The 27,991-nt window shown below is 46.3% G+C and overlaps 2 protein-coding genes across 5 annotated transcripts; one reads left to right on the top strand and one right to left on the bottom strand.

Moving 5' to 3' along the window:
- LOC117144471 lies at positions 1–22,446 on the top strand. 4 transcript variants are annotated; one of them, XM_033309641.1, is made up of 8 exons: positions 1–120; positions 11,834–12,536; positions 14,837–14,989; positions 15,909–16,049; positions 16,146–16,260; positions 16,903–17,090; positions 18,259–18,754; positions 19,764–19,849. In XM_033309641.1, exons 2-7 carry the CDS (start codon positions 11,993–11,995, stop codon positions 18,630–18,632), a joined length of 1,515 nt encoding a protein of 504 aa, XP_033165532.1. In that variant the 5' UTR covers positions 1–120; positions 11,834–11,992; the 3' UTR covers positions 18,633–18,754; positions 19,764–19,849. The 4 variants fall into 4 exon arrangements, with proteins under 4 accessions (XP_033165532.1, XP_033165531.1, XP_033165534.1 ...); XM_033309640.1 differs by having other exon boundaries at positions 16,903–17,099; XM_033309643.1 differs by lacking the exon at positions 18,259–18,754 and having other exon boundaries at positions 19,764–22,446.
- On the bottom strand, positions 22,435–27,990 carry LOC117144470 (probable multidrug resistance-associated protein lethal(2)03659). The gene is made up of 6 exons (XM_033309639.1): positions 27,780–27,990; positions 27,195–27,425; positions 25,215–27,125; positions 24,329–24,795; positions 23,320–24,274; positions 22,435–22,844 (listed from the first exon to the last, which is right to left on the bottom strand). Exons 1-6 carry the CDS (start codon positions 27,851–27,853, stop codon positions 22,520–22,522), a joined length of 3,963 nt encoding a protein of 1,320 aa, XP_033165530.1. The 5' UTR covers positions 27,854–27,990; the 3' UTR covers positions 22,435–22,519.
- Between the last annotated feature and the right edge of the window lies 1 nt (position 27,991).

Raw genomic sequence — 27,991 nt, 5'->3', positions numbered from 1 at the left:
AGAACGTGGTCAGACGTCGAAGCGCGTGGTCGTGGAGTTTTCCGAGAAAATCCAGGGCGGAAAACAAACAGTGCGAGGCAGCAGCAGCAGCAACAACAGCTATCTAGAGCAAAGGAAATTGTGAGCAATTTGTATTTTACTAGTATATTTCTTACGCGCGTGAGTGTGTGTGTGTGAGTGAGTGAATGAGTGTGAGTGAGTGTGTAAGTGTGCGAATGTGGTGATGAACCGAACAGCGTGCAACAAGAATAAAAAAAGTGCCAAACACAAACAAAAAACGAGACGAAAACAGAAGAATATACATAAATGGCAAGCAAATATTTTTCTGCTTGAGCAGGGCAAAGAAAAGCACAAACTGCAGCGTATCCATGCCCTCAAACCAAAAAAAAAAAACAAAAAAATAAAAATAAAACGAAGAAAACAGTGAAAAGCAATCAAAGTAATAAACGAAAAGGGGGGAATGGCGAACCGAACTGAAAGCAAATCAAAAAAATCAATGCTCTTTCTGCGGAATTGTACGTTGCGTATACGTGATATGTACCGTGGCAGCCAAGTCAAATAATAATAAAGGAAATTCTCACGTGACGCATAAAAAAGCCAACTCACACACACACAGCGACGGCAACAGTAACACGGCATGCCCCTCAAACACACGCACACGGCGGTGAACTTACTACCTGGGACTCAAATTGAAGTTGGCGAAACATATTTGCGCAGCAAAGTTGCTACACGCAGCAAAAACTAGCTGCAGTAGCACCAAATTGTTGGTTAAACTGTGGCAAACACAATTCATAATCCGAAAAGAGTCGAACTTATCAGAAATCTATACAAGATCTTGAAGTTATCTGTATTTGAAAGCAATTTGGTGCCTAAAGTTGTATTGGTGCCTAAAAGTAGGCAATGGAATTTTTCATTCGGTAAATGTGACTTGCTGCGATGTTAGTATTTATGATTTGTGTGAAATATCTTGTTGCTCTGATGAAATACCAACATTTTCTCATCTTTTCTTGCAAAAGTGTGCCACTTTTCTCCGCCTGCATTTGGCAGGCACATGATTATGATGAGCTTGGCTTGCAAACTTGCTTCTTTTTGGGGCTCGTGGCTCGAAAATGACAACAGCTGGATGGCCGAGTGGGTGGCGGAAGATTGCCTTTTGCCGCATTTGTTGCCGCTATTTTGCATACATTGAATTTAATGAACTGCCCGTGTGCGGTGTGTTGGATTTGCTTTTAATAATTTAGGCTGCGCGCGGACTAAATGGCGCTTTTAAAGTACGAACCGTCAGGCGACCCCAATATGGGCGACAAACGGGCGAGATGAGGCACAAATGAAAATATGAAAAAGGGCAGGGAAAACACGAACCATTTAATGCCCCTTCGCACCCTCGTTGCGCCTGTATGGGTACGCTGTGCGCTGGTGTGTGTGTGCAACCCCAAGTCGGAAGGGCAGACATACTAACACACTTCAGCCGGAGGACTACGTCATCCTGGCCCACAAGCTTTGGGGCCAGCAGCCCAGCAAAGCCAAGCCAAGCCAAACCAAAGCGAACTTCGCTGGGAGCCCAACTTTCCCTCGGCGTCGCCACATTTTCGCATTCACAATCACATCGCGTGGCATATCCATAGGCGTAAGGATACGGCATAGGCACATGGTCTGGCCTCCACTCACACCAGCACACTCGCCTTGCCACACACACAGACACAGAGTTTGGCGAATGTGCACATGCACAGTGGGGTGAAGTTATAAGGACTCGAGTTGCGCTGCTCCTCCTTCGGATCGATTCCGGCTAACACAGACTTTGCGGCAGTTGCCGTTGCACACACTTGAAGAAAAAGGGGGTAACTTAGATCTAGAACAAGTCAGCTGCATTTAAAGAATCTTTCAGACTTGCAGGAAGTTTAAGCCCTTGATCAGATAGAGATACATTTGCTAAGCTCAGACGAAGGAAGTTTAAGTCTTTTTACATTTGGTTACATTTTCCGATATTCTGTTTCTATATCATTCGCTTTAAGATCGCCATTCTTTCAGTGAAGTAACTCCAATTGCAGTGGCAGTTACTTCGCTACTTGCTGCACGACAATCTGCATGCGGCATGACATCGCGCCGCCGAAGGATATCGAGGATATGGGGGCAGGCAGGGGGCGTGGTCGATGGAGACGTCATCAATTTCCATCCAGCCTATAAATACAACCAAAGTATATGGCACAATGTGATGCCTTTGGGCCGGCGGCAAGTGTTGCAGTAAATTTCGAGGGGATCCGACTGCCGGCATGACCCTTGACCTTCGACTTGCACCATGTGGCATGCCCGTTTATGCTTCGATTTGCCGCCCTATAGGCCAAATCCAACCCCAGCCCCACTCCACCCCTCAGGCAAATGCAAAATCATTTGCCATCGAAATCGCATGTCGACCGGCAGAAATAAAACTTGAAAAAAGGCGAGTAGGAAGAGCAGACAAGCCGTATAGCAAACCGAAAACCCAACCAGAAATCCTTGTCGCACAGTTTGCGTTTATAATTTATATACGACGTTCCCCGTACGAGGAGGCTTCTCTTGTTTTAGTTGCGCATTCGTCCTTGTCCCGGCCAAGTATCCGTATCCAAGGCGGACTCGCAATCGAAATCCGCATGGAGGAGGCCTTTAAGTGCGCCCGCTGGCATTTGCGGCTCCTCCCGTTTAGGCCGACGAGCTGCCCGCTTTATGGCTATTAAAATATGCATTTAAATACACACCACGGCCTGCCTGCCATTTACCATATAGGCCATATACCATATAATCTTCGATGCGGCCTGCGTCTGTCTCCGGGTTTCGCTCCTCAGCTCCTCTTTAGCTCGAGTATGAGCTCCTCTGGGGCGTTGTTGAAAATTGAAATTGCGCGCTTATTTATGGAGCTCTGGCGGGGACGCTGGCGTTGATTGCCGTAACGCCCCATTGCCTGGTACATGACTATAATAATGATTGCCATTTTTATAGGCCAGCCAGCTCCGGCGCTGCGAAGATAAATTGTTTGGCTGCTTGGAAAATCGTTTCGCTTCGACATTTGAATCCTTTTGCTCGAAACTTTCTGCTTGATTTTCCCCTGGCAAATGGCTGCTGCGGTGGGTCAGCATGAATGCCAATGAAGTACAGCGCTATCCACGGCGTATACTTAATTTTCGGGCAAATACTTCTAGAGCTTTCGAGGGCTGACAGCGCTTCCCATAGGCGTGGTTAGCTTAATTGCACTAATTAATTTGGCTGAGGTGAGTCTGTCCTTTAAGTAGCTTAAGGATAACTAAATGCCGCATCTCTGGGGCTTTGGGCTGTGAGTGTGTGCACATAATACAATTGCCAGCGGTCGACTGGCCCCGTTTCGCTGATGACACAGAACCGAGGAGTCGAGTGGCCCGGAGTCGAGAAGTCGACCTCTGACACCCTCATTATCCTACATGTGTACAGCACATAGTCCTTTATATGTGCGGCAGCACGTGTGGAATATTAAGCAAACTGTGCAAACAGTCGTTGTCACATTAACCATGTCATGGCAAGTGCATATGCCAGTCTATCACCCCCGACACTTGGCTCAGACGTGCACTGGGAAAAACTATAATGACCTACTACATATAAATAGTGATACTAGATACTAGGTACCATTTGAAGAAAATCTCTATCCAAGCAAATGACTAAGCAACTGGCTCGTTCACAGTTCTGTGTAACATTAGCCGCCAGAATTATTGTATGAGGTTGTTCATAGCATTTATTTCTCTCAGTGCATGCCACCTTTTAGACCGTGTTCTATTTATGGTACACCAACGGCACATATTTTATTTTCCGTGCGTGATCAATGGAGTGCGCGTTGCAGGCATTATAATGACCAATGACCATCCAACGGCACTCGATTAGCGCCACTTCACGCCGCTCTAAATGGATTCCAGAGCTTGTGGATTCCCGTGCCTAAGCCTGGCAAAATCGCATTTTCCTTCCGCATTGGTGGCTATATGTGCCACTCGCCCAAGCCCCACTTTTCGCACGTGGCCTGCACACGACGCAGAGGTTAAATATTGCAGCACTTTCAGGCGATTCATTCTGGAGGCGACATCCCATCCCATCGCATCCCATCCAATCCCAGCACTGCCACATCCACATCCGCAGTTGCATCCGGCGAGCGACTGCGAAAAGCGGAAGATTTGCATGCTGAGAGCAGAAATCGATGGGTATTTTTGGGTATATCTAGATAATGGTCTGTCGCCTTTGATAACTTTAAACTGGGATATGATTGGCGATGAAAATTTGTGGTTGAAACGTGGTAACTTATTTTATGTTGCAAGTTTGAATGTAGCTGCCTCAGGTAACCAGAGAAGCACCAAAAATGTGCATAGAAAGAAGTATCTTTTTGGTCCAATACATTCCCTGAAATATTTATGACTTTCCATGGGTATCTTGGAGCGTAAAGTTCGTCCCTGAATATATCCATCCTGTCTGGCCGGCAATAATTTGCAACATTCATCGTTAGTTCGACACGTAAAAGTGCACTGGATTCGGGATTGGGAATTTCACTGCGAATTTCGAATGCGACGCCGGATGCATTGTTGATGGCTTTCAGCATGGCAAGCGAATTTAATGGCTAAAATTTCTATTGTTCGGGGAAATTGCGTTTAAATTGCCCCCGCAAATCAACGGCAGTATAAAAGCGGAGCGCAGTAGATCGAACACAGGGTGATATCCGCTTTGAATTTCCCACAGACCAAAGGGAATCAGATGAATCAGAAAGTATATCACCGTGCTGGTGTGCGACATGCTGACATATCTGATTTAGTACAATCACCCACTGAACGCCTCGTTGCGTGCATTAGAAACTCATTAACCGGGCTCATATACTCGTATTCGGTTCGCTTTTGGCTGGCTGCACACGGGGCGTATGGGTGATATTGCATGGGGCAACCGCCAGATGGGGCGCATGAGTGATAGTGCACACATTTGTTATGTGGCATTTGCACATCGAAATATATATGACAGCTGCAAGCTGTGCAAAGTCAAACCATTTATTTATAATGTGTCAGGCGGCAAAGGTTAAATGTTGCCCATCGACTGCCAACAACTCCGCTCAACTGCTGGAATCAATTGCGATGGCAACCCGATGGAAATCCGTTTACATTGAACTCGCCCCCACTTCCTTTTCCTGCCCCCCTCCCCCCACATCGCCCTTCTGCCAGCGGAAACGGAAATGCACAATGGCAAGAGGCAAGCGCCGCCCGACGACAAAGGCCCGAGTTTATTTATTATCAAAGGGCATGGGGCATGCATACATCCGCCCGCCAAGACAAGCTGCAAATCTTCGCCGGCTCTTTATTCGCCACTCGGTATTTCAGCATTCAGCATTTCAGTATTTAAGGCACGACCCTCGCGGGCTAATTGGGCGGTGGGGTGGCACAGAAGTTTCCAGGCCAGCTACCCTTTCTCAATGGACTCAAAGGCAGTCTGCAGGAACCGCCGCTTGCCACGCCATGTTTCGTGATTTCCTTTGATTCAATGCGTTTGCTTTTAGGCGGCCGAACGGAGCTGAAGGATCCAGTGGGGGGGCAGACACGTAGGAGGAAGGAGTGGGAGGAGTGGGGGAAGTGCCCGGCACACGCCCCCTACAACGTGTACAACTCACGCCATTTCCGCTCGCCAGTCGCCTGGCTGTTGTCGTCGTCGTCACAGTACACTGAAGCAAATTACTAGTGATTACATACACTTTGACATTTAGCTAAACGCATCTTCAGGAAGTTGAATACCTTTTCATTGGGAACTTCAAAGATAAAATCTCAAGGAAAAGGAAACATATTTGCTCTGGACACTGATGAACTTGGCTTACAAGGAACCGTTTCGTCCGAATTCAATATCTTTTTCTGCCAAATCTGATATCATTTTACCCCCAGTGTGTCTTTGTAACCTTTGTTTGTTTGGTCGCTGGCAATACTTTATTGTATTTCGCATTTTTCGCCATTTATTTATTGCCCTTCACGTGGCAACCCGAAAAAGGAACCAGGGCGCCAACGACGTCCCCGAATCCTGCGAATCCTGCGAAGCCTCCATCCAACTGGCTCGAAGCTCAACAGTTTCGTCTCGTTCCAGCGATCATAATTCATTCATATTTGGAATGGCATTCGTATATCCACTTAGTAAGCCGGGTCCTTCGCGCCGCCCGAAATGAAATGCGAGCCCAAATTAATTCATAATGAGGAGCAACAGCAGCCAGGAATTTTCCGAGCTCGCTTTTCCATGCTGAATATACTATGCATACACTGCGATGGGCAATTTGACAACATGCGATATTTAATTGAGTTTTAATATACGCTATTCACACACACAAAAACACACACACCGTTGCTGGGGAACATTTGAAATATAAAACTAAATGTAACGTAATTTAGCCATGAATGCGATAAGCATTACTCACACTCGGTGGAAAAGTAAGCGCAGGTAAATGGATCGGATTTTCCGCGGCCTGGGAAATGGAGTGAGTCACGAATTAACTAGCGCACTTTTATATTGGTATACAAACATGGAAACATGGTAGTAATTCTATTTCGGAGCGTGTAATTTAGTTTCAAATTTAATTCACCGGCGAAGCAAACAAGTTTTTAATAGAAATAGGTGGAAACTTTTCATTATTTTCCATTCCAATGCCCCACCTTCGAGGTGACATCCCAGTAGCCCCGCCCCAAAGTCGTCTCGAGGGTCTGATTCACGGAGCGTGTCGCCCAGAAATGCATCCTCGTCGGAACTTGGATACTGGAAAGATGGGAGATTTGGAACGAAAGGGAAGGAAGGAAGGACAATGGCATCCATCCAACGACCTGTAATCGACTCGAATCGATGTTCTTGCCCACTGATTGCTCAATCGGCCATTTCATTTGGGTTTAATTTTCGCAGGAAAATTCTCGAGCGATTCCCCGCGGGTCGCCACGCATTCCCATTCAATTTGCCACACTGAAAGTTGCAAGAGTTGAGGGCAATCCAATTAGTAAATTTCATTGCTCTCAGCATTTTTCCCTCAGCGTCATATTTTCATATCTGACGTTGCTTTAATTAATTCTGAAACCGAACTGCAAATTCCAATTCAATCACTGGCCCCAAATTGAGGTCTCGTTGGAAGGTAGAACATTGATTTAATTATGGCGACTTGAGACTGGAGACTGGTCTCAATTTGTGGCTTGGCATTTTGGCCTGGTTAAGTCCCAAAGTGCCTGAAAAAGTTTATATCCTAATCGTCTGATTAAACAACCCTAGCATATTTATTATTCAAACCGATGCTTTGGACTTTGAGCTGCTGGATTCATGGAAGATAGATGCATTGTCCCCAAATCGATTCGAGTTCATTTCGGACATTGAGTTATGGATTTAATCATTGAATTGTAGCCGCTGGCTAGATTATTTATTTTCGGCGATTTTGCCAGTGTGTGTTGACCAAACAAAATGAGAGCAGATTCTATTAGTTTTGCTGAATCTTGGGGCCATTAGGCGGCGCATTGAGGCGCCTCCATTGTGTGAGTGTCTTGCTGGCTGGCCGAGAGCAATGGTGCGGTTATTCGTCTTCGTCCTTTTGCTCCTTCAGTCCTTGCGTCCTTTGGTCCTTTGTGCGAGTCACTGACTGCCGCTCGTCTCTGGTCGCTTGGTGTCTGTGGTCGTGTGCCAAATGCCAAGCCATTTGTTCCGAGCACATAAATCTTGGCGAATAATTGCTGTAATGGCACGCATTCGCAAAGATTCTGGCCTCAATCGATGGGGGGCCGCTTAAAATATGCGAAACGAACTGCAGTTTGGCTCTGCTCTTTAGATTCTCCACTTAGATTGCTCCCATCAGCAATCAATAAAATTTAGCATGCAGCAAGTACAGTCAGGCCTCCGAAACTCAGACATTAAGCGTTGCGAATGCAGTCGAAGCAATCAATTTAAGTCAATATTTAATCAGAGCTTTTTCAACGCTAACTAATCGCCAATATTCAGTGCATTTGCTTTTTCATGTTTACATGGGCTCAGTGACACATTTCCATGTGCCAATTAATGAGCACATGTCGTTTTCTCATTATGAAAATTAAAGCTGGGTCAATGTCAAAAATAACATATGTGGCTGTCTATTTCATTTTGAAGCTGAAGTGTAATTATGTATTCATTGCTCTTGTAACACAATTTGTTATATTAATTTATTTGTTTTCATGCATACAAGTGATAATTTCTCACTAACAAATTCGTAATTTGGCCATAAAAACTGAAATATTGATCAGAAAATGGAATGGCATGCCTTGTTCAACTCTTAAATGTATTTTAAAAATAATGGTATTTAAAGTTTTGAGAAAAAAAATTTGACGATTTTTGTGAAATTTTGTGATGTAACCCCTTACCAAAAATGCGAAAATTGGCAAAAATCGAAAAATTTCAAATCAACCAAATGACATTATTTTTAGTTAGAATATACTCTTAGCCGTAAAAAAAAGTGTGTCTTATGGTTTTAAGTTGCATTTTGGCCAATTTAGAGCTTGAAAATCCATTTAAAAAGAGGTATTTTGGCCATAAAAATGAAAAAATTAATCGGAAAACGTAATGGAATACTTTAAAAAGCTACTAAAACCATTTATAAAAGATTAACATTCACAATTTTGAAAAAAAAAAATTTTCGATTTTTTCTAATTTTATGATGTAACCCCTTACCAAAAATGCGAAAATTGAGTAAAATTCGAAAACTTCAAAATCATCCAAAAAGTCACAATTGTCATTAGTTAAGACTATCAGCTGTAAAAAATAGTATGTGTTATGGATGAGCAACTCAATTTGGCCAAGCAACAGCATTGTGCCTCTCTAATGGAACATTTTTTGGCCATAATTCAAAGTTCCTTTTAATTGGTTATTCAACTTAAGGAAGTTCAACTGTTTCTGTATCGGCATTTCATCTGTATCTCTATCTGAATGTAGTATCTATCCGGCTGGCGCTAAGCCAGGGTGCGTTCCGTTTTGGCGGCGTCTGTGGAACTCGAGCCCACTTGGACTGGCGCTGTTTGCCCTCGTTCCGACGGCTTTTCCATGTGGAGGGACCTATTGTTTGGCTTAGCCATGTTTGGCTATGCATTGTTGTTACTGCAAATACTCGAACAACACACACGCACAGACACACACACGCACACGTGTGTCCTTAGCCATTGTTTGCTGAATTTATTGCACGAATTTCTGAATTGGCTCTCTGCGACTGTTTGTAGTTTTATTTTCTTACTTTTACGCCCCAAGCGCGTGTCCTTGAGGCTCACGCTAAAACAATGGCTGATTCCGGCGCAAAAAGTATTTATTGGACCAGTCGCCGTATGTCCTGGAGCCCAGTTGATGGGTCAGCCGGCCACCTGGCTTATGATTTATGCTTGTGTCATGTTAATTAGCACGATCTTAGCCTGATTAGGGTTATCTCGTTCGCGTGGGCCGCTGCGTTGCGCATACGCCACGTTGCCGCATGCGAAAATATGCGGTACAGCCGTCGGCAAAACAACTACGGCCCACGTGCTACAGTGAATTCAAAGTTTGAATGAAAGCCAAACTGAAAGTGATTCATTTAGAATATTTTATTTCGAAGATTGGTTCCCAAAATGATAGCAGCCCACTTTAATATCCAATTAAATATTGTGAAGTATAAATTAATAAACTCACTTTCTTGGTTGGTGTCTGAGTAATCCCTCTTTACGAGTACAGTGAACTGTGTGTAATTGCCAGCAACAAAAGAACACCAAACAAAGGCGGAGCTTGGACAAAGAAGTGCCATGGAATGAACTCCAATTTGATTTCATTACACCAGTAATTAGCAATTAGTGAGCAAATTGTGTTCTCTGCGGCGTATGAACTTGCCCGGATAGCCGTGCTCGATTAGTGAACTTTCACTGTACCCGTAAAGTTGGGTCTACATCCGTTGTGGCAGCTGTGGTCGTTGCTGTTGTTGTAGATGCTGTGATACCATGGTTGTAATTTCCTTGTTCGTGGCTGCCTTTCATGTGTCAGGCATTTGTCCCATCAACATCAACATCACCACCAGCACCAAACCATACCAATCACATCTTCTTAGGGCCCCAAGTCCCTCGTTGTCACAATTTTGGGGGCCTGAAGGCAGTCACATGGAATATATTGCGTATACGCCGTGTAATGAATACTCATCGTCCAATTGACAACGCATGAATTTATGAAAAACGAAAAACAATTCCTCGCTTTGCGTGTGGAAATCGGGCAGATACGTTGGCATAAATATGCAACATGTTTCCCGTACATCATTTGCGCCCCAGTGGCTCACGCGCTTACGAGTTTCTCCGCGCAGGACATGCTAGTATCCTTAATCGCAATCGTTACAGAGGAGCCAAAACAGGCTTAAACCGATGAATTTGTGCCACACATTCGCTGCGAGTGAGCATAAATTACACGAGAATGGGGATTTGCACTGTCTGCCAGGACGGAAAATCCTGGCAACATTTTCCCACTCTGTCCCTGGGAACCCGAAAGCACTTATTTTGAAATCAGCACCAAAGCCGGCTCATTTGGCTTGTAACCAAGGCCCGAAACAAAGGCATTTGCCTGTCAGGAACTGCTCACAGGAGTGTATGTTTCCATAAACAATTGCGATTAGCTCTTTATTTTTGGCAAATCTTTATAAATAGAACTGCGGACACTTTCTTGCGTTGCGCAGGTTCAGGTTTTTCTATTTAAGCTGGGCTTACAGGGTGTTTATATTAAAGGCTGAAATGTGGAAAACAATGCACTACTTCAGCCACAACCCTGATCTCATATATAAGCACGCTTACAAACGTATATAAATGGCCTCAGACAATAGACTTTCCTTGTCAAGGACCATTTGTATGCACACAAATTTCTAAAAATACCTGCGGTTGACATTCTTTTGACAAATCTTTATAAATAGATGTGTGGACACTTTAAGGCATTCAAAGCAGACGAGCTTCCTTAAAACCGGTTGGTTATTAATGTCGGTATGCGCGTGTATATTTAGGCCAACGTGTGGTTCTGTACTCAAGTTATTTGGACAGACTGCAGTCTATTATTTGACCATCAGTGTGGTTTTAGGTCCGCTCAGAAGTGCGTAGGCCACAAAATGCTGATAACAATGAGTGCATACACCAAGCAGAATAATTTAGTTCAAGCTTATAAGTAGGCTCCCACTATTCCTCCCACTCGATTGCTGTTAGTGCTGAATAGCTCTGTTTATTTTGGCCTATTTGACAAGCCCCGAGTGCATGTTTAGGCCTGATATGCAGACGAATGCCACCACTTGGCCACAAAACCCTGACATGGCCCATAATCGCTGACTAAACAAGCAGCACTTGTCGACCAACATGCGTTGCATGTTATAAAATTCCCGATTTATTTATCGCTCGGTCGTGTTCTGGGCAGCCGCAGCAAACACAAATCATTGTCATGCAATTAAATAATATAATGGAAAATGGGTTTTAATTAAATTCTGTAATATTTTCGCTTCCACAATGGACTTACACCGTCCACATCCGCTCGCTGATGGCGTCTGTGGGTGCGCCTAATCCAATTAACTGTCATAGACACACAAATTGGCCGTCACTCAATCCGGTTTGCAGTGCCAAAAGGCCAAAACGCCGCTCACAGTTGTGACAGTTTTCGTCCTGGCCCTGGGTGGAGCCGACTATGTGTCAATTTCGGTTTCAGTTACAGACTTTTGGTGGCACTTTCGGAAATTGTTTCAACAACGGTTTGTAATTTCACACGCCGCAAAGTGATTAGCCTGGCTTTGTCCCCTGATTGAATCCCCCAGCCGAAACTACAACTAACCCCATACCATTTCCTCCGCTTCTTCTTGCAGTGACCGACTTTGATGTGAACCGGACACGAGGGCGAGCACAGGAACAGACGGAAACCAAGCGAACAGCAAAAAGAACCAAGCAGAGGAGCCACGCCAATAGTGTGCAAATTAATAAAGTCGGAGCAGCATGGATGAGGAGCACGACGACGATCGAATAATATGAGATTAGATGGGGCTCTAGAGCCCCGGCCCCGTCAAGGAGCTGCCACAATCAAGGGCCGCCAGCCCCTGAGGCGCGAAACACGCGAACCATGTGAGACGCAACAGCAGCAGCCAGCTGACGAAGACGACGACGCCACAGACGCTGAGTGTTTGACCACCAACAGCAGCAGCAGCAGCAGCAGCACCAGCAGCAACAATTGCCAAGCCAACTTGGTCTCCAATCCAAAGAGAACACCATCAGCAACGCCCACGCCCAGAAAAACAACAGGCGGCAGAGGCAATACCAGGCATACCATATTAATGGCGCCCAACGTGGGGCATCAGCGGAAGAGCCTTGGCCTGCGACTTCCGATGAAGCAGGGCCGCAGCCGGCGGAGGATGTTGGGTGCGGAATGGGGCTGGGAGCGCCTTAACGGCCTGCTCCTGTGCCTGATTTCCGTTATTGCCCTGCTGCCGCCGCTGACGCTCGGCGATGACGGCGATAATTTCTTTGCCGTGAATGCCTTTAGTGCGGGTCCGGAGACGACAACGCCAGAGTTCGGTAAGTAGTCCAAGGCTTAGATAAGAATGATGCGCATGGGAGCGGGATTACCACTGACTTAGCCCTATTTCAGCATGGAAATAGACCGCAATGGCGTCATCGAGGTGTCATATAATCATACATTCATATGTACATGCGGCTGCCTTGACAGTCCTTTGTTCATCTAACTGCCGGCAATTCCATTGCAATTGCATAAGTTCCACAGTGGCATTAAACCGAGGAAGGCTGTATAAGTACCCCATTTTATTTCCTTCGTTACGATCTCTTAGGAATATACAGTCTTTCAGTAGCACAAGGCCAGACTAGTTAATTAAAATTTAATTAAGTCAGGTTAATTCACGTTTATATGATACATATTCTCCATAACTAAAGTTTGTAGTGCAACACGAATGGCTTTATTCATATCTTTAAATTGGCCTCAGTTTTTACCTTGAACGAACTTCTTGCCTTTTTTAATAAACTCTCGAAGAAGCTGAACGCCTTAAAGGGACTTTCTGACTGTCAGACAGGAATGCTTTATACAATTTCCTAGCCCATTTGCTCAAAAGCTTTTAAGCCACTGTGCTGGGGCTCGTGGCTCGTACTCATCCCTTCTAGTTTTCTCATCCGAAACTTAAATGGCCTGTCTGCGATGTGTTCTAGTTGGAATGTGAAAAGTTTTCCATGTACTCGCATGGCTTTTTTTCCTAGGCGGCCTAATGATGGTGCCGAAATAAGCAAAGTTGGCTTTAATGGCTCGGCCCAGTTCGGTTAATTATAAATGCTGGCTCTGTTGCAGCTTTGGCTGTTTAATGTGGGCGCTCCACTCGTCTGACATGTGCGATTCAGATTTTAGGCCCTTCCTCCGGGTGAAATATGCCTCTGGCTCTGGCCATTGGGTAATCGCTTTTTGGTGGTGCTCTCTCTGGCCATCAAAGGTTGGCCTCGGGTCACGGACATGGTCCACGGCAGCGCACCCCAGCCACTTTGTCAACACTTTCACAGAATTGCCCGCTGCTGCTGCGCCACGGAAGCGAAAACCAAATAAAACTCATCTGGGGAAAAGACGTAAGCGAAGCTTTGTGGACTGCTGATGCTGCGGCATCTGGGCTTCCTCTTGGCAGACTGCAAGTAGAGGGTACGACGGGGTCGATTGATGCGGGTACGGACCTAATGCATAAGTAATACGCTGCAGATGGGACCCAGCTGTGCGACCCATCCAATGCCTATTACTGGCCAATACCATTGGGAGCACAACCGAGTAAATCGAATAACTTATAATCCATTCAAAGCCTTCTCTTCACTAGTCCGATTGAAATATTGATTTTAACTTAAGGAAACACGCTAGTCATGCTCTTGAGATATGAATTCTTGTCTTGGTAGGGTATCCAGCTGTCTAGCAATCTGCAGAAACCCGCCATTATTCGCATTAGCATTCACTTTTCGCAGCCCCTCGCAAACTAGAGCCCTATTCATAGCCGTTGCATTTAAAAATAAACCGCTGGCAAATAGAGCTGGCCCCAACCATAAAAAAGGCCCCGCTAATACCACTAATACCACTAATAGTGGCACATGGGCATGAACTGGAAAATGGCGCACCCGCTTGTGCATGAGCAGCCATTTTGTTTTGTCTTTTCACTTCCGTTGGCTTAAATGTCGGCGCATCCGCTGCCTGATGGTCTTGGTCTTGGCCTGGGTCCTGGTCTGGGCTTCCTCTTGGCTTTTGGGGCCGGTAATTATGGGCCGTAGAAGGAGTATCAACAGAATTAGAGGTGTATGTGGAGCATGTGGCTCAAGTCCTGCGCTGAGATTTTGCACTGAGTGGCGGCGGGCGGGGAATCCCCGGAAACCGTAGAGTTGCTCCCAAGAGCTTAATTAAGATGTGAAGGGCCGCAAACGCAACTCACTGCCGACTCGAGTGTTTTCATTCCATTCAAAGTTAATGAAGGATTCCTAGCAGCCGGGCGGCTCAAGTGCACCGTGAAATGCTCGGGGGAAAAAACAAGCAAACACATACTCACTCGTTCGTCGCTCGCACGGGCGAAAAACAAAAAAAAAAAAAATAGGGAAATGAAAAACCAACACACCAACACCTCGAAGGCTGCTAAAGAATTTACATTTTAATCTGCCCACAAGTCGTCGGGGGATTTGGAAAGCATTTCGCAGAAAGTTTGTTGCCAGCTTTTATTCTTTATTGATATGCACAGTGGCGAATCGAAAGTTTTCGCAGCGGTTTCATTACAAATTTTACGCCTGGGATTAGTCACGTTGATGTCATGAAATATATATCCTATCCACATCCTTTTTTCTTTCGCCCGCAGATTATGCCAGCCGTGGGCAGAAGAAGTTCGGCGACAAGTGCGATAATACCCTGGAATGCGGCTTCCCCGGCTCCATCTGCGATCCCAAGAAGAAGTCCTGCCAGTGCACCGAGGATCTGCCCGTCACCAATCACTATGACAAATGTGGCAAAGGTAGGTGGTAGTCGTTACTGCAAGCCCTTTGCCATCCGTTCTTCCGAGCTGTCACCCTGCCAAGTTTTCATTAAAAAAGAGTCAGGAAAGCTGCAATTTTCCGATTGCGGGCCCAGAAAATCTGTAAATTAAAATAGAAACTTGGCAGCCGCATTAGAGACTTGTGAAAAGTGCAACTAATGCACATTTGACATAATCACAATTGATATTCGGCCATGGCACACGTGCGATACTATAAATTCAAATCGAAGCGGCGGACACTTCGAATGCGTATTTATGGCTGGGGATCGAACTCAAAGCCGCTGACAGGCGGAGATCTATTTCTATGGGCGTGACTCAATCGTAATTCCCGGCCGAATATCTCCCGGCCATTGATCATCAACGTGGCTGACAGCCATCATCGAGTCTGTCAGAAGCCAGAAGGCAGAAGTCTCCGGAGTGGACTCCTCCTCAGCCGAGTATCTGCCCACCGCATCGGGGGCGTAATCGCCGGGCCTCCTCCGCGCTTGTTCCACGATAATATTTGTCAGCCGAGTGGACTGAGTGGACGGAGTGGAAAGTCAATCCGCCCCGGCCATATCGCACTTCAATCAGCCATTAAATCAATCCGCAAACAGCCGCGACAGCCGGGAAATATTTTCCCTGATATGGGCCATCGCCTGTTGTTGCTTGTTGCTTGGGGCACTGAAAGAAATCGGGGCTGTTAGCTAGATTATGCTTTTGAATATGTAATAAATTGTTCAATACTTACCTACAGCTATAACATTTTAAGGACATATCTAGAAGTGCAAGAAATTGCTAGAAATTTTATGAATACTTTATAGTTTTAAGCTATTGTATATATTTTGCGCGACTGCATGTTGACCCTTTGTCAGCTTAACTGATTCCATTTGGTGTCCTTTCTGTTCCTCCTCCACAGAGGCCGCCGTGAACGAGTCCTGCTTCTTCAACGAGCAGTGCGAGATGCGATACTTCCAGACGGAGTGCCGTGATGGACGCTGCATCTGCCGGTTCGAGATGTCGCCCATTTGGGGCAAGGACGGATCCGTGGAGTGCAAAGGTCGGTGGTTAAGGAGCGCGTAGACTTAAGCCGGCACTGCTTATGGTTAATGGGGCTGTGTTGTTTGTTGTCCTTTTGCCACTCGGCTGTTTGCAGGGCGCCAGGACAAGAGGGGACCCGAGACCTACATCGACCCGGCCATGATTGGCGTGCTGGTAGGAATGGCATTGATGTTTGTTATTATTTGTGTCGTCCTGCGATTGTTTAGCCAGTGAGTAAATTGCAATGCAAACATCTCCATCTTCATCTCCATCCCCCGCACCCGCACACCCACGCAAATAGTTTAAGCCTTCAATCTGGGTCAACAGTCACACACCATTGGAGGAATCGATCAAATCGCTTGAGTGCACCCATAATCTAGGAAGCCATTTCAAAATGAAAGTACCTTTGCTTGGAGCCTTGAAACGAACCTAAGAAGTTCTAAAGAAAAGTATATATATATTATAAAGTTCCAATTAATGAACTATTAATCTCCCTTGCTCCACAAAAAATATCTTGCCTTCACTAGAAGTAATGGCATCATTTACGGTGCAAATCAAAGATCCTTAAGTCTCCTTTCACTCAGCTCAACCATCTCATCCGTTGGCTTGTCAATAAACTGGGTCAATTGGCCTGTCGATGCTTTGATGGGGCTTCCTTAATTTGTGGCTGGCTAGATACATAACTCGAGCACCAATTAATTTCCAGTCTAATAAACAGCGTTTCTGCATTAATTGGCATTAAGCTGGAGTAACCATGGCCCCCATATTCCCGCACCATTACTCGTGCACCCCCGCTTGCCCAGCCCGCATCTACCGGATAATATGATCCGTGGGGTCCTGAAATGTGACTAATTCATGGCCGTAATTTGCAGAGCTCGCTGGCGTGAGAACCGAACCATCTTCAACACGCCCAATCCTCGCCTGATGAACGTCTCCCTGCTGCGGGACAGCAAGCTGCTCCACGGCCAGGAGCGCCGAGGGTCCAGGATGTCGGTGCGGGCGCCATCCCGGCAGCCCAGCATGGCCTCCCTGCGGCCCCACTCCCCCAATCCGTCGCTAGGTAAGACAGGTTTGTATTCCATGCCCCCCAGTCGATGGTCAGCACTTCCTCCAATCTCTCTGGTCTCTGGTCTTCCGCGGTTGCATTTTCGGTTCTTCTTTTACCATTTCAACTTGTCATTTTTGTGTTGGTTCCTCTTGTTTTCGTCTCGACAACTTGCAGAACTTTCTTTTACAGCCAAACTAAATACGAACAGAACAGAAGGGAAACCCCTTAAACTTACTTATCCAATCAATCAATCAATCAGTCAGTCAGTCAGCCAATTGACCAGTCAGTCACCAAACAATATACGTACAAAATCACCCAACTAAACTTAATTCACTGGGGCTGTGGATCAGCGCGAAAAACGTGATGAGAGTTCTAAGGGAACTTATATTGTACAATATAGAAAAGCGCGACTAACTATCTATGGTTTAGAGGTTTGAATAAACTTTTTTTAAAGTTCATTGAATGTTTAGGTAATGGGTCAGTCAACCCAGGTTAAAAGAATCTGAAGATGTTGGTGTAATAAAAAATTATGTAGCTAAGGTTGTTTTTCAGCTCGCTAGAATATTCTGAATAACTTAGAATGCTTATCAAACAGAATCTCACAAATTACAAACTAAGAACTCTATCAATCATCCAGCAACCATCTTTTTTTTGCCTTTTCTGATATGAAAATGATTGGAACTTGTACGATTTGAAGTTATTGTTCTTTTCAGTTTTAATAAAATTAAATTTCTTTATTTTAAAATGCAACTAGTGCGCTGGGTAGCATAGTGACCACCAAAGTGACCACCTTATCCCAAAGTTCGGGAACACAGGAACAACAACTCTTCGGGGGCTCAATCAATTTGACTGACAGTTTAAGAAGCGTATTACTCAACGCCACTACGGCGATAATTGTTGGTGTGCTAAGCCCGGCGGACAGTTGGTTGAAATTACATTTTTTGGGTTATTTATATTCCTGTTTGAGTTTGAGTTTGTGCCCCCACCAAACCGAAAGGCGAAACCACCCGAAACCACCCATTTAACCCACTGACTAAATGTCGCGTGCCCAGCTGAAAGGCGATATACTAAACGTATCCAACCGCTCATTCCCCCCAAAAAAACAACAAACAAACAAACACGAACAACAACAAACCGAAACTGAAAACACAAATAAAACTAAAAACCAAAAACCAAAAAGGACGTATGATCCGGTCGAAGAGCAATACGCGGTCGAGTGATTCGCGGGTGAGCGATGTGTCCACCTGCTCGAGACTCCTGGAGCATCCGAGTGCCGCCAGCCAGCACAACCTGGTCCACAGCCACTTTCTGCCCTACGTGCCAACGACCACGGCCAGCACGGCTACGGCCACGAATGCCACCGCAACGTATGCTGCCTCGGCCACGCCCTCGCCCACGCCCACGCCCCCGCCCTCGGCGGGTCACCAGTTGCCAATGGCCCATGCCAACGCCACCAGCACCACGAGCACCGCCAACGCCAACACCATCACCACCACCACGTATGTGTCCCCGGCGGGAACGGCACCAGCCTGTGGTCGGACCAACAAGTTCTAGGGTTCCGGAGCTCTAGATCACCACGCTGTACACATAGATACTCGCGCATATCCGTGTGTGTCCGTAAACGTATCACATCCAAACCGCTAGAAACAAACGCATCCATATCAGGGTCCAAAGAGGTAGGCAGCCCAGAAGGCGAACCACACCCACTCCCAAGCAATACAAGAATACCCTCTGCGTAGTGTACTCGTAAAGTTGATGTCTTGTCTAGCGAAAGTTGTGTCCCAACAGTTGTACTCGTATCCGTAAAAGTATCTGTGCACTGCGGGAAATTACGTCGACTGCAATCAGAAGTATTAGTCCAAATAGAGAATTAACGTCATTAAATCACTTGTAATTCCCAAATAGTTCTGTCCAATATAAGTTCTTTAAGCAAGTGAAAAACCCAACATCGACGTCACAGTTGCATAAGCTTCAGTTTTGAAATACACACAGATATACCTGATTGGTTGGCGTCTTTTCCCCCAGTGTACTCGTAGTCATTGTTCTCGTTGTTGTTCTTTTTGGCTCGAAGTGTTGTTACCCTAGTCTTAATCTGTAGTCAAGAGTTGCGGTTAACCTGTATGTAAAGCTACTACTGCTCCAACTTCCACCACTCCCTAGAAGACACACACAGATACAAAAGCAGACTCAGATGCAGACACCATGCGCTACAGATACAATGATAAACGATCGTAGATACTCGTACCAAAGAATACCTCATCGAATCTTTCTCTTTTTCCAACCAACTTATCCATGCAGCATTCCTTTTGAGTTCCGTTTCCGCTTTGGTTTCTTTCCTTTCTAGCACGGCTATCTATAGTTTCCTTAACTGGCTTCCTTAAGATATATATTATTTTTACAGTACGGCATGCGATCGCATATGTGTTTTCTCCTATAAGATCTTCATAAAAGAACAAGCTATAGGAAAAACTCCTTCGATCGCCTGCTGTTCATAGAATATGCCACGTAGAACGAAGGACTCCTTCGAACTCGAAGTCGAGTGTCGGGATCCCGTTGACCACATTGCTGTTGTCCTGTGATGCCAACGATAACTTCCCTTCAGCCGGTTATCCGAGTAGCGAGTAGCTGAGCCCGTAATCCCCCAGATACTCATCCCTTTCCTTTGCACGGACATCTAACCCGCAGGCTCCCATTCCGAGTCGCATGGCAGCAATGCATCCGCAGCCTCGGTGCGCTCCAACCGCAGCAACTCAGTGGCTCCCGGCAAGGTCGTCCACCACGAGCGCCACGGATCCGCCCATCGCCAGCACCACCCACATGGCCACCAGCCGAAGGAGCAGCCGCAGTCGCCGCAGTCGCAGGACCAGTCGCTGATCACCAACATCACCACGAACCCGGTGGCCGAGAGCGTTACCGTCGAGATCATCGAGCCGGGTCAGAAGTAAGGAAACAGGATGGCTACTTCAAGCACAAAGCTATGATGGCATGGGCAGGATTAACTGGCTAACTCTCTGACACACGAACACAGGACACGAAATGCAGCACAAACTATAGGAACATCTAGTCACGGTATATGCACGCGATAATAAGGCGGGCACGCTCCCAAAAGGGGCGTGGCCGGCGAACAACACACAAAAAATCGAATTACACATGGAGGCCATTGTTCGACTCTTTTTGACAAAGACCATTTTTGCGATTAATGGAAATTTTTTAACCAAACCAATTATATACTTACTATATGAATATGGAGCGTGTAAAGAAACACACACACACATACACCCAGAACAATGCTAAATGAATTACTTACGTACGACTACACCGTAAAAAATAATTGAAAAAAACCTTGCATAACAAATTCATACTACTCTTTTTTTCAACCAAAAAAAAACACAAAAACCAAATACAAAGAAACAAAAACGATGCAACCGATAAGGGAAACTTTACTAATTTAAATAACATATTGTAATGCAGTTATATAACTAAGCTTTGGGTTAAAGGCTTTAAGGATTTAAGGATTTAAAACACAGAATAGGAAAACAGAGAATTCACAGCGTAGGGAAACTAGGGCATGATCTCAATCGTAGTGTTCTTTAGCCAGCCATCGGAGGCACTGCATCGTGGCCAAAGATGCGTTTAATTGGCCGAAACCAAATGCAAACCGCTGATACAACGCCTTATCTATATACTAATATTATAGATCCAATTGCCGCTCTAGCTCCCACATATGGATGTTATTACCCAGAGTCGATGAGAAACCAAGTTGAAGAAATATTTAACAACCTCGGGACCATATTTTATAATCAAAATATGCGTTTCATTGCGAAGCACGCACATTCACCTTATCCTTATCCTCGTTTCCTTCGGCATTAGCTTTTCGTTCCCGAACGGATCTGGGTTCGGATGCAAAGGAGTACCTATACTTTATATCAACTAGCTGAGCAAATTTTAGGGAACACTGACAACATGATATTAAGCATAACGACTACACCAAAATCTAAATTGACTTCCAGTTGACGGTATGGATTTCACACCTAAGTTTCAACTTTTAAGCTGATTTACTCACACCGCACATTGCTGGTCGGGCCGAGGATTTTCGGGCAGTGCACTGGGCTAGCCGGAAATAGGGGAAGATTTGCGGGTCTGTCCAATGCGAAGGCCGAATGGTACATCGGCTGCAGATCTGCAGTTTATAGCCATAGTAGGAATAGAAATCGATATTGATAAGGTTTAGTTGTTGCCCCCAAAAAACCGACAGACGATTCTCATTTGCTTTTGTGCTCAATCAAAGAAGCTTAACTGTGAGAATACCAAAATGAATACAAGATACAAGTAAACGTAGAGCGAAAAAATCTTAAAGTTGCTTGAGAACCTCTAGCTAAACAATTACAATTAGAGTGACGAGGAGAAAACTTACGGAAAATACAAAAAAAAACGAAAACAATTTTATTAAAGCATCGAATTTTTCTTAAAACAAAACGAGCAAACAAACAATCTTATTTCTAGGACAACCAAATCTAGTTACTTATTTACATTCTAAAGGGCATTCAGAAAACAATTTAGGCTTTGGAATTTGGGGAAGAATTTCAAGGTCTAACTTTGTTTTACCAACCGCAAGACACTTACATCTAAGCACCAAAGATCTAGAGTATATTACAACTAATTATAAAGAGGATACAAATAAATGAGTCACTGATTTTTCTATTTACATCAAATATTGTTGAAGGCAGACTTTAAGCGAATTTTAAATAAGCTACGAGGAGAATATTTTAAAACCAATTATATACATACATAAATATGCTTTATTTACTTTAATATTTACATTATACACAACCACATCCAACTATATATGAACTTGTATTAAAGTTTCGTGGAAAACTGCTACCAAACCGAATGCGATAATTCATTTACACTCTACCAAGAAAAACAACAATTTTATATAAGAAGCGAAATCGAAATCGATATCTTGTAATGCTAATATTATACATCTAGAATCAAACGCCATTATCGCACATCTAAGCCATACAAATCGAAACTAAAGTGAAGCGAGGAGACAACCTAAATCTTTAAGCCTAGAAGAGAAGCAACTTATAGAGTTCAACATTTCGATTTTCATGCGACTTGTAACTACAGAGAAAACAAAGCAAAACCAAACCAAAAGGATACTAGAAAGGATCGTAGTTATAGAGAGCGAATCAAAGCCAGACAGTACGAGTAGCAAAATATAGACGATGGTAATGTAATCTTAACCTACAAGACAAATTGCTTTTTCAAATTCCAGAAGGCAAACGATCGATCGAGTATATTATGAACTACATATAAAGTATATACATATATATAACTATATTTAAAGATCAGTTCACTATAATAAAGTCTATATTACCATACCTACGAACGAAAACCACTCCACCCCGGTGTACCAATTGATTCCCCCCAGCAGTCTTTCACAGCGTCGTCCCCTTGTACCCCAGATCCAGCACGGATCCCTGATCCTCCGACTTCCGGCCCAGCACCCTCTTCCGGTAGCTCTGCTCCGCCAGGTGGCGCAGGTGCTGCGCAGTTCCCACGCCCGTCTTCTCCACGAAGCGGTGCAGGTATCCATGCCGGTTGTGCAGCAGCTCGTGCGGATGCCCCAGCTCCACCACACGGCCCATGTCCACCACCATCACGCGGTCGTTGTCCATGACGGTGTGCAGCCGGTGGGCGATGGTCAGCACGGTGCAGTGGGCGAACTTGGTGTGGATCGCCTCCTGGATGAGATTGTCGGTCCTGCAGGGCGAATATGCGAACGAAAAGTTGTAATACATCGAAAACCAACTACTAAGTGAAATATTTATCAATAAACTTTGGGGTAAATAAACTCGGCACTCATTAAAAGTTCTAGATCCAGATAGTTTCGATTGTTGAATCAAAATACTACGGCACTACTAATATTTTAAGCATCCTGGTCTTATCAGAAACACGTTTTCAACTGTCACGCAGAAAGAACCTTTTCTACGTCGCTTTCAATGCAAATTTTCAACTTCATTGAGAAATTGTAAAGATCATCGATCAACATCAGCTGATTTTGAAGCGAAAGTGACTGATTTTGATTTCGTTTGTCACTCCCGACGTCGCTCGTTTTGATTTTTCAAACCGCAACAAACCGTCGGAATTAAACCATCAATCAAACTTTGTGCGTTCTGCCTCAAATTTGCTTTCAGTCAGCTGATCTTCACGCATGAATTCGTTTTAATAGACTTACTCGGGATCCACGTTGGCTGTGGCCTCGTCCATGATGAGTATTTTGTTCTGGCGCAGGAGGGCTCTGGCCAGGCAGACCAGCTGCCTCTGGCCCATGCTGAAGTTGGCCCCGCAGTCGTGGAGCCTGCAGTTTATGCCCTCCTTCAGATTCGATACAAACTCCTTGAGCTTGACGGCCTCCAGGGCCAGCCACAGTTCCTCGTCCGTCTTCTCCTCGAAGGGATCGAGGTTGAAGCGGAGGGATCCCGAGAAGAGCACCGGGTCCTGCGGTATGATCGAGATCCTACGTCTCAGGTCGTGCAGGCCCAGCTGGGATGTCTCGAAGCCATCGATGCAGATGTGTCCATCGATGTGAGCCAACCGAAAGAGGGCATGGACAATGGAGGACTTGCCCGCCGCCGTATGCCCCACAATGCCGATCTTCTCCTCGCCACGGATGGTGAAGGTGAGACCTTTGAGGATGTAGGGCCCGTGATTACTGTAGCGCAGCCGCAGATCCCTGAAGTCCAGCTGTCCTCCACTGGGCCAGTGCTTCGGCAGATTGACGGACTCCTCCGTTTCAAAGGCAGGTTCCGATGGTATGTTCACATACTCCATTACCCGCTCCACGCTAGTCATCATGTTCTCGAGCTCCACGGTTTGCCGCATTCCCGCCTGGCACATGAGCACCAGTTTCATGGACTGTGTGATGGCCAGACCCACATCTCCGCTGTAGTATCCTCTGTGCTTGTCGAAGAGCAAGAAACTGAATGTCACCGCCAGAATGTACAGCACGCAGATGAGGTCCGTCCAGAAGGCGAAGGCCCGGTTAATGCTCACATGAAGGTACAGAGCAGAGGTGTTCTCGTTCTGGTAGTAGTGGAAGTCCCGCTCCATGTACTTGGTGCCATTCAGAGCACGGATGGTTGCCAATCCCTTGAAGGTGGCATTTGTGTGGGAGTAGATGGGACTGCGAGCTGGAAGAGATTGGATTAGTCACTAGACTTGAGCAGTACGCCAAGGCTACTCACATATAGTTTCTATGCGCTTCAAACTCCGGCTAGCTCCTATATAGAGACACCTACAGCCGTACAACAGGGCCACCACCACGATGGCCGGTAGGAGGAGCCAAATATTCGCCGTGCTGACCACGGCGAGCACCGCCAGAGCATTTACAGCAAATTCAATGGAGTCCATCAGAGCCTGCGGCAGATTGACATCGATGGCCAGAACATCGCTGGAGAAACGATTCAAAATCCGGCCGGAGGTGGCCAGCGTGAAGAAGTGCATGAAGGCTCGGATGACTCCTTGGAAGAGCTGGTCGTGGATGCGCAGCGATATCCGCAGGGTCATCATAAAGAAGCCAAAGGTGCGGAGCACGTAGAAGATGAGGGTGCACAGGATGAGGAACGTATACAGGATCATCATGCGCAGTCGAGTTCTATGATACTCCGGAATGGGCTCGTGCTGATTGGGTTCCGTCTCCTCCCAAGTTGCCCTGCAGAAATATAGAAATTCGTCCTTTAAACTATGAAATCAATATTGTCTATATACAATATAATCAAAACAGAGCCTTATCTCTAGCTTTCATTACTAGCACATTTTAATCAACAAACAATCCAAGGTATTCCCCGAAAGATTCAATTGAACATGAAATCAGTATGGGTGTTGTGGAGCCCAGACTTCCTATTTTCACCTTCTGATACTGAAATATAACCATATAACATGTGGCGTCGAGATAATGGGCTGTGTCCCATCTGTGCGGAAATTCGGGCAATATTTATTGCAATCAACAAGTGGAACACGCTTTTATCATGTAGTGCTATTAAACACGTCGCAATCTATAAATCAGACTGACTCATCTCACAACAATGTTAGTCATTTAAGCCGAAAATAAGTGCAAGGCATTCCACATACCACTTGGACAGGAAAATATCCATGGTTGCCTCGGAGGAACGGGCCACGACGAACATCAGTAGGATGAGCACCACGACCAACGGATGCCCCAGCACCTTGAAGTACTCCTTGTAGGTGTGCAGCTTCACAGATCCTATTTGCTGCTGCTCCTTGAACTGCTGCTCTATCTCGTGCCGATCCAGATGCTCCTCCTGGGACAGAGATTTCCTTGGCTCAGGCTCCTCGTAGACACTATCCGTTCGCATGGCCCGCAACTTGGCCACCTCCGCATCATTGGCCACCGACATCCTGAATCGAATTAGCTTCTTGAGGGCATCATAGTGCCCCTGGACAGAGATGCGTCCACCCTCGAGCAGGACCAAATGATCCACGTGCCTGAGCAGCTGAACACGATGGGTGACCAGGATGCGAATCTTCTTGGACAGGAACTCGTTGAGACACCGATCCAGGAGCATCTTGCTCACATGAGAATCCACAGCGGAAAGCGGATCGTCCAGGAGGTAGATATCCGCCTTCCGGTAGACAGCCCGCGCAAGGCTAACTCTTGCCTTTTGACCGCCACTCAGACTGGCACCACCTTCGCCCAGCCTGGTGCTATCGCCCAGGGGCAGCTGTTCCACATCCCTGTCAAGATGGCAAACTCGGAGGACCTCCAGATAACGCTGCTCATCGTAGGGTTCCGTAAAGAGGATATTATCTCGCAGACTACCCCGGAGTAACCAGGGCTCCTGAGGAGCATAACTGAGGACTCCATTGACGTCCACACTGCCACTAATAATATCCAGTTCCCCGAGGATCACTTGTAGAAGGGTGCTCTTTCCCGCACCCACGGTTCCCACGATTCCCACAAATTGCTGATCCTGGGCCTGAAAACTCACATCCTCGATGTGGCGATGGCGCTTCTCCTGCTTCTTCTGATCCCAACTCGCAGTGAGTTTATGGACCGTAATGCTCTTTACTTCGGCCTTGGGTTTGTGGGTGCGTCCGAAGAAGTTGCCGTGCTCCGGATTATCCTCAGCCTCCTTAAAGTTGTGTACTCCACCATCAGCTGGATTCTCGTGCTGGAAGAGGAAGTCCTTCACGCGATTGGCCACCACAAAGGTCTCCACCCACATGTTGATGGCCAGCGGCCAGGAGTGGAGCAAGGAATCGTTAAGGTGATCATAATAGCTGGCGACAATAAACACCTTCTGCGAGGTGACTATGTCGCCCGTGAAGACATAGGTCACCAGGGAGAGGAAGAGGGACAGCTTGGAGATCATGCCTGTGCACTGTAGTCCTGCGTAGATGTAGGTGGACCCCCTTATGGAGTCCATTTCCTCTTTTCGCACTTTGCCTATCAGCTTGGCGAAGGACTTCTCCCAGGCGTACATCTTGATGAGCTGCATGGCGGCGATGATCTCGTTCATCAGCTTCACCCTTTCATCTCCCACATCCGCCGAACTCCTCTTGTACCGCGCTATTGCCCGTGCGGCCCAGGCTTGGAGTGGGATGAAGGCCACGATGGTGCCCAGTCCCACAACCGCTGGCCATCCAATCAGTTGGTATATGATGTAGACGAAGACCACGCCCTCCAAAGGACCGCGCCACAGTTCGTGGAAGCAGTAGAAGGACTCGTTGAAGGTGGGCAGGTCGGTGGCCATCAGGGATATGGCATAGCCACTCACTCCGCTGTTGTCAGCCGCCACCGAGACCCGGAGGAACTTCCGGTAGACGAGTCCGGCGCAGGCCAGACGGACGCGAGAGCCCACTCTGAAAAGGTATTTCATAAATGGGTGGAAGAAAAGCCCGGAGATGAGGGAGCAAAGCACCACGCCCATGGCGTACAAGTAGGCCGAATGCTTTGTGATCTTCCCCGTGCTCTCCGAGAAGAAGGACACCAAGCCGCCCAACATCAAGGGCTGCGTTGTGCTAGGGGTTTATTAATAAAATAAAGCATCAGTCCTAAGATTCATATTCCTGCCCACGCATAGTACTTACTGCACTGCTATGGCCATGATGGAGTACACGATGCTCGCCGGCACAAAGCTCCAGCCGTAGGCCTTGAATATCATGCGCAGGACGTTGGGCTTGGACCGCTTGAGCTCCTGCTCCCAGTGGCCGAGCAGGAAGGAGGACACCTGGGTGCTCTCGAGACTGGGCTCGGTCTCGTAGAGATCCGAAGGATCCAGACTCCGTTGCAGTCCCTTGACGAGAATCTCGCGCGTCCAGCTGGAAGGATAGAGGGAGCACAGGGCGAGGGAACTGGTTATTGACGGACATGACAGGTGTCGCCGGGCTGTCGCGGATTCTTTTATCGCTCTTCAAAGGAATCAAACGAATTCGCTCGCGCCGTAAATTTCGAGTGACGGCCAAGGTGCGGTGCCCATAAATACTGATCATGGTGGGCAGTCCGTCAGCTGGAAAGGTCTGTATCTTATCAGCAGGACTTCACGAGGGGTCAGCTCACGAAATAAGTTAACTTGATCGACGGGAGTGCTTCTCACCACCTCGTTATTTTAGAAACATTACGTATGACGATTTAAATATTACGTATACGCAGGAGTGGCACTCGCTTTCACTCACATAAAAAACCATTTGGAAAAGAAGTTGGCCTTTGTCACTGGATTCGGCTGGCGCTGCTCATGGACCGCACTCATTATTATTCGAACTTGGCCGCCGTGCACATATATAGTTACTAGCTATACTAGCGAACCCGCGAACATTAATAATATCACATATATTTGAACGTATGTTAGATCCTTGACACGATTCAAGGCACTCGCGTGCGATTCTTG

The sequence above is a fragment of the Drosophila mauritiana genome, chromosome 3R, assembly GCF_004382145.1.
Source record: "Drosophila mauritiana strain mau12 chromosome 3R, ASM438214v1, whole genome shotgun sequence".
In the NCBI taxonomy this organism is placed as follows: domain Eukaryota; kingdom Metazoa; phylum Arthropoda; class Insecta; order Diptera; family Drosophilidae; genus Drosophila; species Drosophila mauritiana.
The sequence above is the reverse complement of the archived record's forward strand: the minus strand, read 5'-3'. Positions and strand labels throughout refer to the sequence as shown.